Source organism: Salmo salar, chromosome 06, assembly GCF_965601325.2.
Source record: "Salmo salar chromosome 06, fSalSal1, whole genome shotgun sequence".
In the NCBI taxonomy this organism is placed as follows: Eukaryota; Metazoa; Chordata; class Actinopteri; order Salmoniformes; family Salmonidae; genus Salmo; species Salmo salar.
Genome location: NC_138296.1, coordinates 84168572 through 84191530, shown reverse-complemented (window position 1 = coordinate 84191530; position 22959 = coordinate 84168572). Strand labels below are relative to the sequence as shown.

The 22959-nt window shown below is 43.4% G+C and overlaps 1 protein-coding gene and 1 long non-coding RNA gene across 3 annotated transcripts; one reads left to right on the top strand and one right to left on the bottom strand.

Annotated features, from left to right (window-relative positions):
- Positions 1–36: 36 nt before the first annotated feature.
- Positions 37–19369, top strand: LOC106608187 (AN1-type zinc finger protein 3). 2 transcript variants are annotated; one of them, XM_014205985.3, is made up of 7 exons: positions 39–327; positions 423–781; positions 3365–3405; positions 5532–5735; positions 17332–17400; positions 17476–17652; positions 17767–19369. In XM_014205985.3, exons 2-7 carry the CDS (start codon positions 717–719, stop codon positions 17919–17921), a joined length of 711 nt encoding a protein of 236 aa, XP_014061460.1. In that variant the 5' UTR covers positions 39–327; positions 423–716; the 3' UTR covers positions 17922–19369. The 2 variants fall into 2 exon arrangements, with proteins under 2 accessions (XP_014061461.1, XP_014061460.1); XM_014205986.3 differs by lacking the exon at positions 5532–5735 and having other exon boundaries at positions 37–327.
- LOC145879884 (uncharacterized) lies at positions 15109–21553 on the bottom strand. Its single transcript, XR_014392741.1, has 2 exons — positions 20686–21553; positions 15109–20589 (listed from the first exon to the last, which is right to left on the bottom strand). It is a non-coding gene; the product is annotated as an uncharacterized LOC145879884 (long non-coding RNA).
- Between the last annotated feature and the right edge of the window lie 1406 nt (positions 21554–22959).

The following is a 22959-nucleotide window of genomic DNA, read 5'->3' as shown; positions in this document are numbered from 1 at the left end:
CCCCTTTTATTTTGGACCATAATGCCTCTCGTCCCAGTTGGTTCCTATATAGTTCATTGACCTCGTTACGCAGGAATCTGAAACACTGGGTTCAATGCACGCCATTTTGATTCTATTGATAGGGCACAGTGAACGTTTTATTCTAAATGTGAGCCATAATGAGGGTCAGGTACCCGTAGTTTCCTGATGTGATTACTTTGTACATGTCGGCCCGCTGTATAATACGTATCGTCTTTGAGGCCAGACTGCACCCACAGGCTAGATAAATAGGGTGGTCCCACGGAGAGGGACGCAGCACACGGTGTACTGTAGTGGAATGATAACGAGGTAACTGCTTATACGCTGTGTCGAATACGTGTGATAATATTGAGATGGTTGGAAATATGTATTGTAATGTTGTATTTGTGTGGTTCATGTTACAGGTTGGATAAAGCACTGACACCCCCTCTGGCTATACGTAGTAGCCGAGCTCCAGCTGATTGCGTTGAGTCCGGTGTGGACACTTGAATGCTCAATTAATCCAAACTGAGCAGTTTATGACTATTCGGATCCCTGTGGCCGCTCGTGTCGGCAAAGCCATCCACCTTCTTTGTCCAAATTGACCGAGGACTATTTATAGAAGCGGATATCATATATTTGAGTTGGCTGAAGATCCTTGACAAAGACAAGGCCCCTGTCTCCTCCCCAGCCTTGCGTACCATCATTTTATTGAAGACATGGGGGATACTGGTAGTGAGCGCAGCAAACCTTTACCAACTCGGTGTCCCTGTGGATTTTGGGGGTAAGATGTCGCACATCATGTATTATTTGTTGTGGAGATGGGTTAATGTGGGGATGGTAATTAATGTCGCCTAGACTAAATCCATTGTTGTTCTGTTGGGCAGACCGGGTGGGGGTTGGGGATAAGTTGCTAGCCGAGCTAGCTACACAACTGATCTGAATGTTTTTATATATCCCCTCTCTGTCCGCGAGTGTAGTTATATCAAAGCGTGAAATCTCCAGAGCATGATTTTACATGTTTTACCAATGTTTTCTGGTTAGACTCTGATGTGGTCTAGGCTATTATTCGGTCTAGTTCGGCTAGCTATGTCTCCTTAAATGGAAATGTAGCCAGTCATATAGCTGTGATATCCTAACTGAAGATGAAACGTTGGACACTTTATCCAATGTTCTCCCGACTGTCATTATAGTGTAACCACAATCATCGCGTTACAGCACGTTCCTCCCTCACATTCCAGTCTCCTTTGTGAAATAGAGGGACCAAACAAAGATTATAGCCTGTGCTAGAAATAAAAATGGTTGATTTGTTTGAACTGGGCAGTTAATCCAGTACGGGCAATGATGGGGAATTTTATTACCAAACCCTGCCCATCTTTTTCGGCCCATGCACTCTACTAGTCACACTGAGGCTCTTCAGGGCAGGTAGCCTAGTGGTCTGTTTTTCAGCGGAAAAGGAAGCTAGGTTGGAAATGGTTGTATCCCTGAACCGGAACATCCGGTTGTTGGCTACTTTGCTTAGGCTACATGTGAGTAATTCAGTTTGCTCACATTTGTCAACGTCAGGTGACGCAATCGGCAGCCTGTTTACTGCTCCTGCAGTCCACACCCGGTTTGAGGTGTCTGAATCTTGTTAGTTTTCCCCTCTGAAGGCCTCTCAGGCGTTCTTTCCTTGTAGCCCTTGTGTGTTAAACCTATATCTCTTTTTAGAGTATGCGTGCTTACAGCCAGAGCCATGAACACATCCTGTTAAGTTTGAATATTGCTGTTGACTAGGGCTGTCTGTCATGGCAGGCTATGCCTCATTAAACATTGGGAGGGGTGTCTATCTCAACACTGCAGGATATAGGCTTAGCATTTAGAAGTTGGCTAGTTAAAAGAAATCTGGGATGAATTTGCAGCGCCTTTCTGTTTTTGGTCAGTTCTTACCTGGTGCATATAATTGTGACTGAGTGCAAAGGACAGTCTTTTGATAGTGACAGGCCCATAGATTTCTATGGACACTGTCCATTGGACAGACCATTCTAGACTGATATTGTTTTGATCAACATGTTAGCTCAGCGGAAGCCCTTAGGAAGACGAGGCATTCGGTTATAATGCTTAAACTGAAAGTAGGTAGGCAGACAAGTCTTCAATGTAGTGAAAGGATTCAAGGATTAAGCTAGCATGGGGCTGGTCAGAACTCACTTCTATGATGGAGGCTTTTCTAGGTATAGGCCTAGACACTGTACCGCTGAATGACACGTGATGTACGTGGGGAAATTGCTGTTAAGGTCATGGTAGGATGAGGCCTAAATGTATCCCAAATCAATTGGAACACTGCATTGGTCACGTTCCCTCCAAAGGGCACAATTGGCTGAATACCTTAGAGTTCCAGCCTCTCCCATATTGACAGTGATCACAGAGCCCTAAACAGAAACGTCCCAGCATTGTGAGTGTCAGAGATGTCCAGAATGAGAACCATTAGCCAACCTCTGGAAACATGATGTCATTGAGGGAGGGATTCAAAGGAAAGCCTGAGAAAATGCTGCATGTTTAGTGGGAGATGTTGTATTTTTTGTTGAGTTGAACATGTTTTTGATGTTACATGGAAGGGTTTGGTTTGTTTGCATGTATGTGTCATGGAGTTTAGTCTGCCATGTGTTGAGTTGGCCTATTCTACATGATTAGGATTGTGAGAGGAGAGAACCTGTTTGGTTTTCTATATAGGCCTAGATTTTGTCTAGCCTATTTCTGACCAAAACATCTTGTAATGTATACAGTATTGCAAAAATGTGATTGATCCACAATGATCTTGTGTAGTTGTTGGGCCTATCCATGTTGAGTTGACAAGCCTACTCCAGTCAGTAATTACCCCTCACTGGTGGTTGGTCAGTTGTCCTAAAAGTCAAAGCCTGTCAGGATGGCCACTCTGGTCTGCTTAGCCTGGACTGATTAGCTTCTTAACCAATGAGATCAAAGGGATGTTGGTCTACCTGTCACTCATTTGTTGCTGTAAAAAAGATCCACTTTATTACTACCTTGTGCTCCTTCCCTTTTGAACGGTTTGTGACGCCCTTTACATTCCCCTCCCCCATAGCCTTTGTTTCCCCCTTCTCTTCTTCCCTGCCATGACTTTCTGTCATCTGTCACCCCTGCCATCAGCTTGTTTTCACTGACTCTGTAGCTATGGCAACCTCGTAGGTCCATCAGACTGTCTGGGTACAAAAAAATGGGTCATGTTTGAGTATCCTGAGAGGAATTGAAATAGTCATGCATGTTTTTATTTGTTTAGCTGCAAATAAGAGGGGCAGATTGCGTTGACAAATTGTTTAGTGGGCTTGGTAGCATCTTTCTGTGACTGATTTTTATTTTTATCTCTCCCCAGGTCCAGTAAAACCATGAACCTCTGCTCAAAATGTTTTGCTGGTAAGCCTTCCCATATGTGTGGACAATGGGTTTCTGTTATGTGGCAGAGCTCTGTGTGTACCTGAGACATCAGGAGGGGGTGTGCAGATTTCTGCCTTGTGTGACGTCTCTGCTGTTTTTAACACTTTCGATTAGCCAACTTAGTTCGTTAGACATATTTTGTAGAAGTATGGTATAAAAATCCCTGTGAAATATTCCATAGGCATGCTGTAAAAAAAATAATATTAGGCTATTTTCAGAATCCAGAAAGGGCCAAAAACCTATTTCCAGGTGGACTTCTTACTGGCATAATGGCAATCTCTCAAGAATGAGTAAGATGGGTGTCAGGGAAAATATTCACCCAGGTCTGATATCATGCATGCCTGTATGTCAGGGTGTTGACTCTCAAGCCTGCTGTGGTAAATGATTGCAGCTCTAAAATTGAGATTGTGACTGAAGTTTTGTGACTGGCTTCTGTAGTCCTTTTTGGGAGGCGTGGAAGAGAAAGTATGCTGGAACTCTGGCAGTGTCCATGGAAACGAGTGAGCTCGGTGAAGACGGTACCTAAGGGGGCAGCATTGCTTAGAATAGATTTGATACACAAGAGCACAGCGACAGCAGAAATGAGTTCTATGGAGGATTAAGATATGACCCAGCTGCTTTTTGAGCTTGTGCTGCCCTCATGGTATGGGGAGTAGCTGGATAGACTCTGGTAGCCTAAAATACAGCCATTCTGATCCATTCCATCTGAGTTTGATTGGCGTCTTGGGGGTGGTGATGCATGCCCCCACACGTGTATGTTTGTGTGGGCCAAATCAAATGTTGTCACGTGCCGAATACAACAGGTGTAGACCTTACTGTGAAATGCTTACTTACAAGCCTTTAACCAACAATGCAGTTCAAGAAATAGAGCTAAGAAAATATTTACTGAAGTAAAACAATTTAATAAAATCTAAAAGTTAACACATTAACATTACTTAACAATTACGAGGCTATATACAAGGGGTACAGGTTAGTTGAGGTAATTTGACAAGTGACTGCATAGACAATAAACGAGTAGCAGTAGTGTGTAAAATGGGGGGGGTCAATGGAAATAGTCCAGGTGGCCATTTGATTAATTGTTCAGCAGTCTTATGGCTTGGGGGTAGAAGCTGTCAAGGAGCCTTTTGGTCTTAGACTTGGCACTCTGGTACCGCTTACCGTGCGGTAGCAGAGAGCAGTCTGACTTGGGTGACTGTCTTTGACAATTACTTTGGGCCTTCCTCTTACACTGCCTAGTATATAGATAGCCAAGCAGTTGCCATACCAGGCGGCGACGCAACCGTCGCTCTCGATGGTGCAGCTGTAGAGCTTTGAGGATCTGGGGACCCATGCCAAATCTTTTCAGTCTCCTGGGGGGGGGGAAAGGTGTTGTACCCTCTTCACGACTGTCTTGGTGTGTTTGGACCATGATAGTTTGTTGGTGACGTGGACACCAAGGAACTTTAAGCTCTCAAACCCGTTCCACTTCAGCCCCGTCAATGTTAATGGGGGCCTGTTTGGCCCTCCTTTTCCTATAGTCCACGATCAGCTCCTTTGTCTTGCTCACATTGAGGGAGAGGTTGTTGTCTTGGCACCACAATGCCAGGTCTCTGACCTCCCTATAAGCTGTCTCATCGTTGTCGGTAATCAGGCCTACCACTGTTGTCGTCAGCAAACTTGATGGTGTTGGAGTCGTGCTTGGCCATGCAGTCGTGGGTGAATGGGGAGTACAGGAGGGGACTAAGCACACACCCCTGAGGGGCCCCAGTATTGAGGATCAGCATGACAGGTGTTGCCTACCCTTACCACCTGGGGGGCAGCCAATCGGGAAGTCCAGGATCCAGTTGCAGTGGGAGGTGTTTAGTCCCAGGGTCCTTAGCTTAATGATGCGCTTCGTGGGCACTATGGTGTTGAACGCTGAGCTGTAGTCAATGAACAGCATTCTCACATAGGTGTTCCTTTTGTCCAGGTGGGAAAGGGCAGTGTGGAGGGCGATTGTCATCTGTATGCAAGTTGGAGTGGGTCTAGGGTTTCCGGCATGATGGTGTTGATGTATTGAAGCAGCTGGTCTGTCAAGAGCCGACGTGCTTGGGGCACTAGTAAGCATTATTTCATCTGTCTTTCAGATATCGAGAAGAAGCAGACAGATGAGGACTGTGCCCCAAAACCCAGCCCGAGCACTGGAAGTACCCAATCGGCTGTCTTCAATAGCGAGATGAGTAGCAGCAGCAAAAGTAGCCAATCCCTATTGTCGTCGCCACTTACTAGCTCCGAGCAGCCATCTGCATCAACCGAAGACCCTGTCCCCATGTTATCCAATACACAGGACGGTAAGATGAGGGGTCCACAACTTAGAGTTTTGAGATGTTGCACTTTCTGAAACCTTTGAATGAATTACTATAGCCGAGTTCATTTTCAGTCATTCAATCTGACCTGGGTTCAAATATTATTTATGGTATTTCAATTACTTTCACATAGATTTTGAAGAAAGTATTTTAATATTTTATTTGGAAATGTATTAGGAAATACTTAAGTGTATTTATATATAAATACTCAAATTTGAACCTGGGTCTGTTTGGTCCTAGGGATATTTGGAAACAATTATTTGGAGAAAGTTTTGAGTAGTATTTATGAACTTATTTAAATACTTACATTTAGTTGACTGAGACACACACACCCAACCTTCAAACCCCCAATGCCCTTTTTGAAATCTCTCTTTCAAAGTCACTGAGATCTCTTCTAGCCATGCTAGCCAAGATTATGGTCAACTGACCATTTTTATGCGTGATACCACCCTGCATCCCACTGCTGGCTTGCCTCTGAAGCTGTGCAGGGTTGGTCCTGGTAAGTCCCTGGCTGGAAGACCAGATGCTGCTGGATGTGGTGTTGAGGACCAGTAAAAGGCACTCTTTCCTCTGGTGTACGTGTGTATATACATTTTTTTTAAAGAATCCCATTGCCCCAGGGCAGTGATTGGGGACATTACCCTGTGTAGGGTGCTGTCTTTCGGATGGGACGTTGTAGTCACTAAAGATCAAATTGTATTTGTCACATGCGTCGGATACAACAGGTGTAGACCTTACCGTGAAATTCTTACTGACAAGCCCTTAACCAACAATGCAGTTCAAAAAAATATTGACTAAATAAATCAAATCTAAAAGTAACAAGATTACACAACAATAACAAGGCTTTATACAGGGGGGTACCGGTACCAAGTCAATGTGTGGGGGTACATGTTAGTTGAGGTAATTTGTACATGTAGGTAGGGGTAAAGTAACTATGCATAGATGATAAACAGCGAGTAGCAGCAGTGTAAAAACAGGCGTTGGGGTGGTGTCAATGTAAATAGTCTGGGTGGCCATTTGATTCATTGTTCAGCAGGCTTGTGGGTAGAAGCTGTTAAGGAGCCTTTTGGACCTAGACCTGGTGCTCCGGTACCGCTTGCGGTGCAGTAGCAGAGAACAGTGACTTGGATGATTGGAGTCTTTGGCAATTACTTTGGACCTTCCTCTGACACCGCCTAGTATATAGGTTCTGGATGGCAGGAAGCTTGGCCACAGTGATATACCGATCCGTTCGTACTACCCTCTGTAGAGCCCTACGGTCGATGCCGAGCAGTTTCCCTCCTTTTCCTGTAGACCACGATCAGCTTGTTTGTCTTGTTCGCATTGAGGGAGAGGTTGTTGTCCTGGCAGTATCTCTGACCTCCTCCCTATAGGCTCTCGTCGGTAATCAGGCCTACCACTGTTGGGTTGCCAGCAAACTTAATGATGGTGTTGGAGTTGTGCTTGGCCATGCAGTCGTGGGTGAACGGAGTACAGGAGGGGACTAAGCACGTACCTCTGGGGGACCCCAGTGTTGAGGATCAGCGTGGCAGATGTTGCCTACCCTTAATGCCTAGGGGCGGCCTGTCAGGAAGTCCAGGATCCAATGGCAGAGGAAGGTGTTTAGTCCCAGGGTCCTTAGCTTAGTGATTACCTTTGAGGGCGCTATGGTGTTGAATGCTGAGCTGTAGTCAATGAATAGCATTCTCACATAGGTGTTCCTTTTGTCCAGGTGGGAAAGGGCAGTGTTGAGTGCAATTGAGATTGCGTGACCTGTTGGAGCGGTATGTGAATTGGAGTGGGTCTAGGGTAGAGGTCGCCGACTATTGGAGGACCAAAAAAGCCGATACCGATTAATCGGCTTTTTTTTGTGTGTGCATGCATACATACATACATACATACATACATATCTGATGAGAGCCGGTGTAGTAGGATTCAATCTTAGTCCTGTATTGACTAGAGGTCGACCGATTCTGATTTTTCACCGCCGATACCGATTATTGGAGGACCAAAAAAGTCGATGCTGATTTATTTTCTGTTTTTTTATGACAATTACAACAATACTGAATGAACACTTATTATAACTTAATAAAATCAATTTAGCCTCAAATAAATAATGCAAAACAAAGTGTTGGAGAAGAAAGTAAAAGTGCAATATATGTGCCATGTAAGAAAGCTAATGTTTAAGTGCCTTGCTCAGAACATGAGAACATATGAAAGCTAGTGGTTCCTTTTAACATGAGTCTTCAATATTCCCAGGTAAGAAGTTTTAGGTTGTAGTTATTATATTATAGGACTATTTCTCTCTCTACGATTTGTATTTCATATACCTTTGACTATTGGATGTTCTTATAGGCACTTTAGTATTGCCAGTGTAACAGTATAGCTTCCGTCCCTCTCATCGCTCCTACCTGGGCTCGAAACCAGGAACACATCGACAACAGCCACCCTCGAAGCAGCGTTACCCATGCAGAGGAAGGGAAAAAACTACTCCAAGTCTCAGAGCGAGTGACGTTAGAAACGCTATTAGCGTGCACCCGGCTAACTAGCTAGCCATTTCACATCGGTTACACCAGCCTAATCTTGGGAGTTGATAGGCTTCAAGGGGTGGGTATAATTTGTGGAACATTCCAACAGGAATCTGTTCCAAAAAACGTAAAGTAAAAGGTTGCCAACCAGCAACGCATACAAACCTAGCTAACTAGCTGCCGAATAGGCATCAACTCACCACGTAGCTTATTCTTAATGTTTGTCCATAGGCAAACAGACATGCGAGGACAGACATTTTTCGGAATAAACGTGATGAGTGAAAAACGCAATGAAATAGAACACTCCCTACCCGGTATCTTATTCTGCCGCTATACAACTTTGTATGCGTTGTTTTTTTGGAAACCTTGTTATTTACGAAGTTTTTGGAATAGATTCCTGTTGGAACGTTCCACAAATTATACCCACCCAGGTTGAAGTCATAAACAGCGCAATGCTTGAAGCACAGCAAAGGGCTGTTTGAATGAATGCTTACGAGCCTGCTGCTGCCTACCACCGCTCAGACTGGTCTATCAAATCATAGACTTAATTATAATAAACACAGAGAAATACGAGCCTTGGGTCATTAATATGGTCAAATCTGGAAACTATCATCTCAAAAACAAAAGTTTTTTTTCTTTCAGTGACATACGGAACCGTTCCGTATTTTATCTAACGGGTGACTAAGTCTAAATATTCCTGTTAGGCATTGATGTTTATGGTTAGGTACATTGGTGCAACGACAGTACTTTTTTCGCAAATGCGCTTGTTAAATCAACACCCGTTTGTCGAAGTAGGCTGTGATTCAATGAAAATTAACAGGCACCACATCGATCATATGCAACGCAGGACACGCTAGATAACTACACATGGTTGATGATATTACTAGTTTAACTAGTGATTATGTTAAGATTGATAGTTTTTTAAGTCTAATGCTAGCTAGCAACTTACCTTTGCTTCTTGCTGCCCTCGCGTTACAGGTAGTCAGCCTGTTAATCCTTGTGGAGTGCAATGTAAGGCAGGTGGTTAGAGCGTTGGACTGGTAACCGAAGGTTGCAAAAATGAATTCCCCCTGAACAAGGCAGTTAACCCCCGTTTCTAGGCCGTCATTGTAAATAACAATGTGTTCTTAACCTCTCTCTTAACCTCCCGTAGGCGGGACGGACATCCAGCGAAAAATCCTATCGCCATTAGCATAACAAAATTTAATATTATTTTTTTTTTTCAAATATAGGAATATGTTATATAATTTTATAGATGCACTTCTCCTGAATCGAACCACGTTGTTTGATTTCAAAAAGGCTTTACAGCAAAAGCAAAACATTAGATTATGTTAGAGGAGTATATCGTAAAAGTAGCCACATAGCCATTTTCCGACCAACCACATGCATCACAAATAACCAAAAAATAGCTAAATGCAGCACTAACCTTTGACAATCTTCATTAGATGAAACTCCTAGGACATCATGTTACACAATACATGCATTCTTTTGTTTGATAAAGTTAATATTTATATATAAAAACAGCATTTTACATCGGCGCGTAACGTTGACTAACTATTTTCCCTCAAATGCGTCCGGTGAAACAGCGCTACAATTTACTAAATTACTATTCGAAAACATTTTAAAAATGTAATATTGTCATTCTAAGATTTATAGATTAGCATCTCTTGAAAGCACCTGCAATGCCAGATTTAAAAATAACTTTACTGGGTAATCACACTTTGCGATAAAAGGGGATGCGATACTCAGAAAAATAGGCTAGCAATACAGGTCAGCGCCATCTTGGAACAATCGCATATCAAATCTAGTCTTGTATACTATTGTCAATAATCCCTTACCTTTGATTATCTTCATCAGAAAGCACTTCCAGGAATCCCAGGTCCACAAATGTATTTTCGTTCAAAAAAGTTAATCCTTTATGTCCCAATAGCTTTTGTTGTTAGTGCGTTCTGAAGGCTGCACCAAAAGTACCATCGGCCGCGGGACTTCTCTCTCAACAAAATGCATTTTTTTATTTAAGTTCGTTCAAACATGTCAAACGTTGTATAACATAAATCTTTAGGGCCTTTTTCAACCAGAGCTCCAATAACATTAAGGGGGACGATTGCATTGTCTTTCTAAACGTTTCGAAAGGGGAGGGTAGCCAGGGGCGCCGGCGTCATAATGGTGATGGCCCTCATGTGACCACGTTCCACAGACTCTCATTGTGTCAGTTTTCACAGTAGAAGGCTCAAATCACTTTGTTAACCTCTATGGGCTAGGTGGGACGCTTGCGTCCCACCTACTCAACAGCCAGTTGAATCCTGTGGCGCGTTATTCAAATCCTTAGATATGCTATTACTTCAATTTTTCAAAAATATGACTATTTTACACCATTTTAAAGATAGGACTCTCGTTAATCTAACCACACTGTCCGATTTCAAAAAGGCTTTACAACGAAAGCAAAACATTAGATTATGTCAGCAGAGTACCGAGCCAGAAATAATCAGACACCCATTTTTCAAGCTAGCATATAATGTCACATCAAACCACAGCTAAATGTAGCACTAACCTTTGATCTTCATCAGATGACAACCCTAGGACATTATGTTATACAATACATGCATGTTTTGTTCAATCAAGTTCATATTTATATCAACAACCAGCTTTTTACATTAGCATGTGACTAGCATTCCCACCAAACACTGCCGGTGAATTTACTAAATTACTCACGATAAACGTTCACAAAAAGCATAACAATTATTTTAAGAATTATAGATACAGAACTCCTCTATGCACTCTATGTCCGATTTTAAAATAGCTTTTTGGTGAAAGCACATTTTGCAATATTCTCAGTAGATAGCCCGGCATCACAGGGCTAGCTATTTAGACACCCAGCAAGTTTAGCCTTCACCAAAATCAGATTTACTATAAGAAAAATGTTATTACCTTTGCTGTCTTTGTCAGAATGCACTCCCAGGACTTCTACTTCAATAACAAATGTTGGTTTGGTCCAAAATAATCCATCCTTATATCCAAACAGCGGCGTTTTGTTCGTGCGTTCTAGACACTATCCTAAAGGCTAAATAAGGGTGACGAGCATGGCGCAATTCGTGACAAAAGAATTCTAAATATTCCATTACCGTACTTCGAAGCATGTCAACCGCTGTTTAAAATCCATTTTTATGCCATTTTTCTCATAAAAAAGCGATAATATTCCGACCGGGAATCTGCGTTTAGATAAACAGACAAAGGAAAAGAAACCATTCGGTCGAAGCGGGCACGCGCCTAAGCCCATAGTACTCTGAGTGGCCACTTGCCAAAAGCGATAAAGTGTTTCAGCCAGAGCCTGCCTCGATATCGTTCAACGTTTTCCCGGGCTCTGAGACCCTATGGAAGACGTAGGAAGTGTCACGTTATTGCACAGATCCTGAGTCTTCAATAAAAAGAGCCAAGATGAAACACTACTTCAGACAGGCCACTTCCTGCTTGAAATCTTCTCAGGTTTTGGCCTGCCATAGGAGTTCTGTTATACTCACAGACACCATTCAAACAGTTTTAGAAACTTTGGAGTGTTTTCTATCCAAAGCCAATAATTATATGCATATTCTAGTTACTGGGCAGGAGTAGTAACCAGATTAAATCGGGTACGTTTTTTTATCCAGCCGTGTCAATACTGCCCCCTAGCCCTAACAGGTTAAGACTGGGGACATCTAGTGGAAGCAATAGGAAGTGCTCAATGAACCATTGCTCACGGTGTGATTTATAGGCAAAGTGATGAAGTTGAGTCCGCAATTCAGAATTCCACTTCCTGTTACGATCTGTCTCGGGGTTTTGACTGCCATATGAGTTCTGTTATACTCACAGACACCATTCAAACAGTTTTAGAAACTTTAGGGTGTTTTCTATCCACAAGTATTAATTGTATGCATATCCTAGCTTCTGAGTTTGAGTAGGAGGCTGTTTAAAATGGGCACATTTCTTTCAAAAATCGCTGTAGCGCCCCCTATCCTAGGCGACCGTCAAGAGGTTAATCTGACTTGCCTAGTTAAATAAAGGTGTAAAAAAAAAAATGTTATGAGAACTTGAAATCGGCCCTAATTAAAATCGGCCATTCCCGATTAATCGGTCGACCTCTAGTATTGACACTTTGCCTGCTTGATGGTTCTTCTGAGGGCATAGCGGGATTTGTTATAAGCATCCGGATTAGTGTCCCACTCCTTGAAAGCGGCAGCTCTAGCCTTTAGCTCATTGCAGATGTTGCCTGTAATCCATGACTTCTGCTTGGAATATGTACGTACTAGAGGTCGACCAATTTAATCGGAATGGCCGATTTTTATTATTTTTTTGTATTTTTTATATATATATTTTTTTAAATTAGGGCCGATTTCAAGTTTTCATAACAAATCGATAATCTGCATTTTTGGACTCCGATTGTGGCCGATTACATTGCACTCCACGAGGAGACTGCATGGCAGGCTGACTACTTGTTATGCGAGTGCAGCAAGAAGCCAGAGTAAGTTGCTAGCTAGCATTAAACTTATCTTATTTAAAATAAAATAAAATCTTAACATAATCACTAGTTAACTACACATGGTTGATGATATTATGATATTACTAGTTTATCTAGCTGCGTTGCATATAATCGATGCGGTGACTTAATATCTCATTGAATCACAGCCTACTTTGCCAAACGGGTGATTTAACAAGCGCATTCGCAAAAAAAGCACTGTCGTTGCACCAATGTACCTAACCGTAAACATCAGTGCCTTTCTTTAAAATCAATATACAAGTATATATATTAACTAAATATGCAGGTTTAAATATTGCCTGCTAAAATGAATTTCTTTTAACTAGGGAAATTGTGTCACTTCTCTTGCGTTCCGTGCAAGCAGAGTCAGGGTATATGCAGCAGTTTGGGCAGCCTGGCTCGTTGCGAACACCATTTCTTCCTAACAAAGACCGTACATAATTATGACATTGCAGGTTGTGCAATGTAACAGCAATATTTAGATTTAGGGATGCCACCCGTTAGATATCATACGGAAAGGTTCCGTATTTCACTGAAAGAATAAACGTTTTGTTTTTGAAATGATAGTTTCCGGATTTGACCATATTAATGACCTAAGGCTCGTATTTCTGTGTTTATTATAACTACGTCCATGATTTGATATTTGACTGAGCAGTGGTAGGCAGCAGAAGGCTCGTAAGCATTCATTCAATAGGCACTTTCGTGCATTTGCCAGCAGCTCTTCGCTGTGCTTCAAGCATTGAGCTGTTTATGATTTCAAGCCTATCAATTCCCGAGATTAGGCTGGTGTGAAATGGCTAGCTAGTTAGCGGGGTGCGCGCTAATAGCGGTGCACTCGCTCTGAGACCTTGAAGTAGTTGTTCCCCTTGCTCTGCAAGGGCCGCGGCTTTTGTGGAGCGATGGGTAACGATGCTTCGGGTGGCTGTTGTCGACGTGTTCCTGGTTCGAGCCCAGGTAGGGGCGAGGAGAGGGACGGAAGCTGTACTGTTACACTGGCAATAATATAGTGCCTGTAAGAACATCCAATAGTCAAAGGTATATAAATACAAATGGTATAGAGAGAAATGGTCCTATAATACCTAAAACTTCTTACCTGGGAATATTGAAGACTCATGTTAAAAGGAACCACCAACTGTTCTCATGTTCTGAGCAAGGAACTTAAACGTTAGCTTTTTTACATGGCACATATTGCACTTTTACTTTCTTCTCCAACACTTTGTTTTTGCATTATTTAAAACAAATTGAACATGTCATTATTTATTTGAGGCTAAATTGATTTTATTGATGTATTATATTAAGTTAAAATAAGTGTTCATTCAGTATTGTTGTAATTGTCATTATTACAATTAAATAAAAATCGTCCGATTGAAATCGGTATCGGCTTTTTCTGGTCCTGGCATCGGCGTTAAATCCTAATCGTAGAGCTCTAGTACGTACGGTCACTGTGGGGGGGACGTCGTCGATGCACTTTATTGATGAAGCCGGTGACAGGTGGTATACTCCTTAATGGACTCCCGAGTGGTGCAGCTGTCTAAGGCACTGCATCTCAGTGCTGGAGGCATTCACTACAGACCCTGGTTCCATTCCAGGCTTTATCGCAACCGGCTGTGATTGGGAGTTCCACAGGGCGGCGCACAATTGGCCCAGTGTTAGGGTTTGGCTGGGGTAGGCTGACATTTGTAAATAAGAATTTGTTCTTAACTGACTTGCCTAGTTAAATGAAATGAATGCCATTAGATGAATCCCGGAACATGGCACTTATCGTAAGAGTGTTAACCCGGGTGTCCTGGCTAAATTCCCAATCTAGCCCTCATACCATCATGGCCACCGAATCATCCCCAGCTTCCAATTGACTCCTTCGCCCCCCCCTCTCCACGGTAGCTATTCCCCAGGTTGTTGCTGTAAGTGAAAATGTGTTGTCAACTTACCTGGTAAAATAAAAAACAATTATGGGATGCTAATTGCGTAATTAACTCAGGAACCACACCTGTGTGGAAGCACCTGCTTTCAATGTACACTTAATGTACAAAACATTAGGAACACCCTCCTAATATTGAGTTTTCCCTCAGAACAACCTCAATTTGTTGGGCATGGACTACAAGGTGTCTAAAGAGTTCCACTGGGATGCTGGCCCATGTTGACTCCAATGCTTCCCACAGTTAAGTTGGCTGGATGTGGTGGACCAATCTTGATACACATTGGAAACTGTTAAGGGTGGAAAAACCCAGCAGCTTTGCAGTTCTTGACACAAACCAGTGCACCTGGCACCTACCATACCCAGTTCAAAGGCACTTAAATACACTGCTCAAAAAAATAAAGGGAACACTAAAATAACACATCCTAGATCTGAATGAAATAATTGTATTAAATACTTTTTTCTTTACATAGTTGAATGTGCTGACAACAAAGTCACACAAAAATAATCAATGGAAATCCAATTTATCAACCCATGGAGGTCTGGATTTGGAGTCACACTCAAAATTAAAGTGGAAAACCACACTACAGGCTGATCCAACTTTGATGTAATGTCCTTAAAACAAGTCAAAATGAGGCTCAGTAGTGTGTGTGGCCTCCACGTGCCTGTATGACCTCCCTACAACGCCTGGGCATGCTCCTGGTGAGGTGGCGGATGGTCTCCTGAGGGATCTCCTCCCAGACCTGGACTAAAGCATCCGCCAACTCCTGGACAGTCTGTGGTGCAACGTGGCGTTGGTGGATGGAGCGAGACATGATGTCCCAGATGTGCTCAATTGGATTCAGGTCTGGGGAACGGGCGGGCCAGTCCATAGCATCAATGCCTTCCTCTTGCAGGAACTGCTGACACACTCCAGCCACATGAGGTCTAGCATTGTCTTGCATTAGGAGGAACCCAGGGCCAACCGCACCAGCATATAGTCTCACAAGGGGTCTGAGGATCTCATCTCGGTACCAAATGGCAGTCAGGCTACCTCTGGCGAGCACATGGAGGGCTGTGCAGGCCCCCAAAGAAATGCCACCCCACACCATGACTGACCCACCGCCAAACCGGTCATGCTGGAGGATGTTGCAGGCAGCAGAACGTTCTCCACGGCGTCTCCAGACTCTGTCACATCTGTCACGTGCTCAGTGTGAACCTGCTTTCATCTGTGAAGAGCACAGGGCGCCAGTGGCGAATTTGCCAATCTTGGTGTTCTGTGGCAAATGTCAAATATCCTGCACTGTGTTGGGCTGTAAGCACAACCCCCACCTGTGGACATCGGGCCCTCATACCACCCTCATGGAGTCTGTTTCTGACCGTTTGAGCAGACACATGCACATTTGTGGCCTGCTGGAGGTCATTTTGCAGGGCTCTGGCAGTGCTCCTCCTGCTCCTCCTTGCACAAAGGCAGAGGTAGCGGTCCTGCTGCTGGGTTGTTGCCCTCCTACGGCCTCCTCCACGTCTCCTGATGTACGGGCCTGTCTCCTGGTAGCGCCTCCATGCTCTGGACACTACGCTGACAGACACAGCAAACCTTCTTGCCACAGCTCGCATTGATGTGCCATCCTGGATGAGCTGCACTACCTGAGCCACTTGTGTGGGTTGTAGACTCCGTCTCATGCTACCACTAGAGTGAAAGCACCGCCAGCATTCAAAAGTGACCAAAACATTAGCCAGGAAGCATAGGAACTGAGAAGTGGTCTGTGGTTACCACCTGCAGAACCACTCCTTTATTGGGGGTGTCTTGCTAATTGCCTATAATTTCCACCTGTTGTCTATTCCATTTGCACAACAGCATGTGAAATGTATTGTCAATCAGTGTTGCTTCCTAAGTGGACAGTTTGATTTCACAGAAGTGTGATTGACTTGGAGTTACATTGTGTTGTTTAAGTGTTCCCCTTATTTTTTTGAGCAGTATATTTTGTCTTGTCCGTTCACCCTCAGAATGGCACACATACAATCCATGTCTCGGCTTAAATCTTCGGTCTCCTCCCCTTCATCTACATTGCTTGACGTAGACTTAACATATGACCTCAATAAGGGATCATAGCTTTCACCCGGTGTCTCATGGAAGGAGCAGGTGTTCTTAATGTATATACTATGTATTTCATGATCTGTGTTGGCAGAGGTCTGTAAGGTTGGACTGACAGCTTGCTTCTATTTCTGCCTCTGGAGGAGTGGTTCTGTGTGTGTGTGTCTCTCTGCTGGCAATGCATGCCCTCAGCCTGGCCTAGATAGGACGCATAGTGGGGCAACATGGTTGCACTGACAATCTGTTAAGATCTGCTTGCTTCTCCCAGGATTTCATTTAAGGTCCCCAGTTTTAAACCAGTTGCAGGGTCTTTATTTTTTTTATTTTTTTACCTTCATGTTAATGTAAGGGTATGTTGATATAAACAGACTTGGCATGTCAGGATTTTTATATGGATTTTAAAGTTACTTGAGCTTATCTTATCACATTGCCACAAGGTCTTAAATTCAAGATTGTTTTGTCTCCAAAGCTGTATCTAATTCCCTGCTTCTTGGTCTAGGTGACATACATCTGGGCTCTTGATCAATGAGGAATGTTTCCTGTCTTACACTTCCTTTTCTTCTCTCTCTCCACAGAACTATTATCATGCACAGAAACAGCCCAAGGCACCCTCTGTACGCCCAAAAAACGTCCTTGCGAATCAGGTACAGCCCTGCTCCTGCTCTCTGTGTTTGTGCAATACTGTACGTTGGACTCTGTGTAACCTTCTGTTCTTTCAGCTTCAGGGCCGGAGAGCGAGGCGTCACCGGAGAAACGGGCACGGGGGGACTCTGAGGAGGGGGAGGCGGTTAGTGAGGAGCCTAGCCCAGGGCCCAAGCAGAAAAACCGCCGGCGCTGCTATCGCTGCCAAACCAAACTGGAGCTGGTACAGCAGGAACTGGGCTCCTGTCGCTGCGGTAAGTACTGCATGGGAACGACACAAACACATCTGCCCTTGGTTTTCTTGTCTCCTAACTGCGACTTCAGTCATTTTAACATTCTCTTGTTCTCCTTCTTTCTTCTTCTCCTAGGCTACGTGTTCTGCATGCTGCACCGTCTACCTGAGCAGCACGACTGCCTGTTCGACCACCTGGGGCGTGGGCGTGAGGAGGCCGTCCTCAAGATGGTGAAGCTGGACCGCAAGGTGGGCCGCTCGTGCCAGCGCATTGGAGAAGAGTGCTCCTGAGTTGCCCCTGTTGACCGCCCGTCTCCACACGAAGCACTTCAAGAGAGGAGCAAGGAGGGGGAGTGGGGAGAAGGGGAAGGGGGGGAGAAGGGAGAGCGAGCATGGTTGAAATAGACTCACAATTTGCCCCACCATTCTGGATCTGAGTATTGTTGATCCACTCCTGTTAGTCTTGGCAGTTTGGACTCTGACTTGGACACTGTCACCACGGCAACCTCTGGAGCCACACTGTCACTAGCGCATGTTCATTTTCACAGCCTTAACTTGCCCAGTCTTCAGATTCAACAAGGACCCTGTAAAGAAAGAACGGTCAGATTATAATTTTTTTAGCACACAGCAGCGCCACCATAGCGCAACTCTTTTCCCTCTGCTTCACCGATCACAAGACTGTCTCCAACAGTACTTTCTATATGAAACTGACCTCTCTCTCCTTACCGGCTCCTTGGTTGTCTTTGTCAGCAGGTTTTCACTATGTCAATGGTCGGTAAGGAACGGAACATAGACCTGTCTGTCCCTAGACCACTCCTCAGGTTGTAGGAGGGTGGGATATCGACCTTTAACTCCCCCACCTTATTTTCTCTTTTCCTTGCCCAATGGCTCTGCATGGCATTGGATTGGCTTGTATGTGTTGAGTAAGGACATTGTCCCCCAGGTCCTGGGTCAGTTGTTGTGTGGCCGTGTTTGTTCCTATGAGTCTCTGCCAGAGTGGTTTGAATCCAGACCACTAACCTTTGTACTGCAGCCAGCCTCCTCTGTTGCTTCTCTGTTGGATCAGAGTCTGAACAAATGGACTGGAGACACAAGCAGAAGCTCTTCTCTGCCTGCTGCCCTTTGAATGAGTGAAGCTGTTTCTGCTCTCTTTGTTTTGTAATACACCCTGCACTCTCTACTCCCTCTTCTGTACATACAAAATCCCTGACTACTTGGACTATTGAACCATGGCTCTGTTCATATGGCCATACTAGAATACCACTTAGAATGCATGCCTGATACATTGGTTCATTCTAAGTAGTATACTGCTAGTCTGTTCCATATCATTCTCTTACTACCCTAGTCACACTACTTGACTGTGCTGGTCCCAATGCTCATCTCATTCTTCACTCACTTACTCCCCCTCTCCTCTGCTTCCTTCGAATCTCACTGGTCCCCTTCTGGTGCCAGGAATGATTTGAAGGATGGAGGGAGTGATGTGTAGTGGTCAACAACAAAAAAGGAGCGTACCGTCGTGGCTGGTTTTATTTTGATATTTTGCGACCTGTTCTCTCGAGTGCTAATGGAAGAAATTAATATCTTTCTGTATCTTAAAAGAAATTGTATTTAACCATATGGTTTTGATTTACTTACACACTAGCATAGCGCTGCATATTTAGTTAAATGTATAAAATAACTTTGTTTTCTCTTATTGTATTTGGCCTTTTTGCTGAGGATGATTAAACTGGATTAGAGGAGCGGGTAGTCTGTGATCTTTAAAGTTGAATATAATGGGAAAATAAGGGTAAACTGAGTCCAAACAACGAAGTGCAAACCTGATTCTGTCAATGTCCGTAATGGGGAAAAAGCTCTAAAATGGACGCTTTTTACATATACAACTTGTGTGAAAGGTAGACATACTTTAGACTGACAAACGAACAATAAATATCATTGCCCGATACCTTTCCCTGTATTAATGTCCTCTATTGAGCAGGGAAGTGGGGCAACAAAAGGTGGAAGTTGGACACCTGCTCGCCGGACATCATTCCAAAATCATGGACATTAGTTTCCCAATTAACGTTTGCTACTACATCTTAGGTACTCAACAGTGCCCAAACCCCATCTTGCTTAATGAAACACTGCAATTAAAATCACGTGCTCCCTGCTCAAAATGAGATGCACATCAAATGAATGTCAGTGTGATCTGTCACTATTTCAGTGTAAAGACTAAGATTTTGTTACTGTGTACTCAGAGGAACACAAGTGCAAGTTATATATTTCAACAGCATACTGTACGCACACACAGTAAATATTTTGCACACATAAAGGAAGAAGCCTATTTGCACTACTGTATGGAATAGATAAAGAACCTGTCAAAATACAGTCAAACAAATACTCCATTGTGAAAACAATCTGTCATTTCTGTTGTTTTGGTCCGGCCATAGATATTCAACATCACAGCCGATATTCTCCTTGGTCCGGGGGGGAGAAATATCTTCTGGCATGACTCATCCACCCCTGACAGGACTCTGCTGGAATGTCACCACAGGCGGCTTCCATTGCCTAGAGAAGGGCCATATGTTCATGGGGTTTGCGATCATACCACCACCATGCTGAAAACAATGCAATGGGGTTGAGAAATAGAGAATTGTAAACCTGGTATGGTCATGGAACCAGTTGCGAGCCTGATGGAAACTCACATTGTCCCAAATTCGAACATTTGCTGCTCAGGATCACCTGACAGTCTGCTCTGTCTGAAAAAGATTAAATGTAAGGTGTTCAGGAAATTAGAGATAGGCAGTGTTGTATGGTCCAAGGGTGTCATGGCGGTGGACTCCATGGTGGCTCAACTGCGCATATGGTATAATTTCCCCCGCGCAGACCAATGATGTTCCTTCCTCTTCTACTAGTCTTTGCTAAATGAATCTATGAATATGAGTTCCTGGGGGATGGGACTTGCATCCAACTTCATGATTCTCTGAAATGACAGTAAATACTGTATAGTAAAGTTCACTGGCAACATCATTGAGTCTGTTTCAAGAGTGTAATACTAGTACATTACTTGTATTCATACCGTTTTGTCCTTCACTCTTTGGGAATTCTTTTCAAATGGGACTCTGTAGATTTGCTTCATCCGGAGATGGTGTTTCTTAATGTGGGCTATGGTCACTCTGTTATGCAAGAGAGCAGGGTTTTCAATCATCCGTTGCTGGATTTCCCACATTCTTATGGCATTATTTTCAACTACCATTTGAACAATGGCAGCCTCCTATTCATTTTTAAATGTGTGTTCTACCACCACGTGGTGGTTGTCTTTCAGTTCTAAAATAAATTCCATATTACAGTATACAAGATAAACATGTTAAAGTAGTATAGCTCCTAATTTCATAAATACAGTAATACATTCAACATTTACATACTGTAAGGGGAAACAAAGTATTAGAATCTACTTTCTTTACTGTGCTTTTTGTTGTACTACTGTCAAGTAGTAGAGGTCCAATGTCTGCAGTACATACAGTTGAAGTCGAAAGTTTACAGACTCAGGTTGGAATCGTTATTCAACCACTCCACAAATTTTTTGTTAAACTATAGTTTTGGCAAGTCGGTTAGGACATCTACTTTGTGCGTGACACAAGTAATTGTTTACAGATTATTTCACTTATTCACTATCACAATTCCAGTGGGTCAGAAGTTTACATACACTTGTAAAGTTGACTATGCCTTTTTAAACAGCTTGGAAAATTCCACAAACTGGTGTCATGGCTTTAGAAGCTTCTGATGGGCTAATTGACAATGAGTCAATTGCAGGTGTACCTGTGGATGTATTTCAAGGCCTACCTTCAAACTCAGTGCCTCTTTGCTTGACATCATTTGAAAATCAAAAGAAATCAGCCAAGACCTCAAAAAAAATTCTAGACCTCCAGAAGTCTGGCAATTTCCAAACGCCTAAAGGTACCACGTTCATCTGTATAAACAATAGTACGCAAGTATAAACACCATGGGACCGCTCAGGAAGGAGACGCGTTCTGTCTCTCAGAGATGGACGTACTTTGGTGCAAAAAGTGCAAATCAATCCCAGAACAACAGCAAAGGACCCTGTGAAGATGCTGGAGGAAACGGGTACAAAAGTATCTATATCCACAGTAAAACGAGTCCTATATCGACATAACCTGAAAAGCCGCTCGGCAAGGAAGAAGTCACTGCTCCAAAACAGCCATAAAAAAAGTCAGACTACGGTTTGAAACTGCACATGGGGACAAAGATCATTCCTTTTTGGAGAAATGTCCTCTGGTCTGATGAAACAAAAATAGAACTGTTTGGCCATAATGACCATCGTTATGTTTGGAGGAAAAAGGGGGGTGCTTGCAAGCCGAAGAACACCATCCCAACTGTGAAGCACAGGGGTGGCAGCATCATGTTGTGGGGGTGCTTTGCTGCAGGAGGGACTGGTGCACTTCACAAAATAGATGGCATCATGAGGATGGAAAACCGTGGAAATATTGAAGCAACTTCTCAAGACATCAGTCAGGAAGTTAAAGCTTGGTTCCAAATGGGCAATGACCCCAAGCATACTTCCAAAGTTGTGGCAAAATGGCTTAAGGACAACAAAGTCAAGGTATTGGAGTGGCCATCGCAAAGCCCTGACCTCAATCCCATAGAAAATTTGTGGGCAGAACTGAAGTGATGTGCGAGCAAGGAGGCCTACAAAACTGACTCAGTTACCCCAGCTCTGTCAGGAGGAATGGGACAAAATTCACCCAACTTCTTGTGGAAAGCTACCCGAAACATTTGACCCAAGTTACACAATTTAAAGGCAATGGTACCAAATACTAATTGAGTATATGTAAACTTCTGACCCACTGGGAATGTGATGAAAGAAAAGCTGAAAAAGAATTCCCTACTATTATTCTGACATTTCACATTCTTAAAATAAAGTGGTGATCCTAACTGACCTAAGACAGGGAATTTTTACTGGGATTATATGTCAGGAATTGTGAAAAACGGAGTTTAAATGTATTTGGTTAAGGTGTATGTAAACTTCCGACTTCAACTGTACCTATGCTCATTTTGGAACGTCCAGATGATGGATGCTACAGTGAAGCGGCTCAGATTGGGCAGCACTCTCTGCCTAGCCTCTCTCAAGGTCAAACCATGGTTGACCACATGGTCCATCAGTTTCCCGAATTTCATCCGAGATCACTCTCCTTTCTTCGTCTTCCTCCACGTTTGCTTTCATTGTTCTCCAAAACACTGGAGTACTCACCTGTGGCTTTTTTATCCATACCAAAAGGTCTGATTGCAAAGATTACATTTACACAATTAGTGTTTGCACATGTGAAAGTGATCA

What these genes read in the sequence shown, in the direction of transcription:
- LOC106608187 (XM_014205985.3), top strand. Translation starts at nt 717, where the DNA reads ATGGGGGATACTGGTAGTGAGCGCAGCAAACCTTTACCAACTCGGTGT. An exon ending in TGTCCCTGTGGATTTTGGGG is followed by an intron (nt 782 to 3,364) that starts GTAAGATGTCGC and finishes ATCTCTCCCCAG; the next exon opens with GTCCAGTAAAACCATGAACC. An exon ending in AAAACGTCCTTGCGAATCAG is followed by an intron (nt 17,401 to 17,475) that starts GTACAGCCCTGC and finishes CTGTTCTTTCAG; the next exon opens with CTTCAGGGCCGGAGAGCGAG.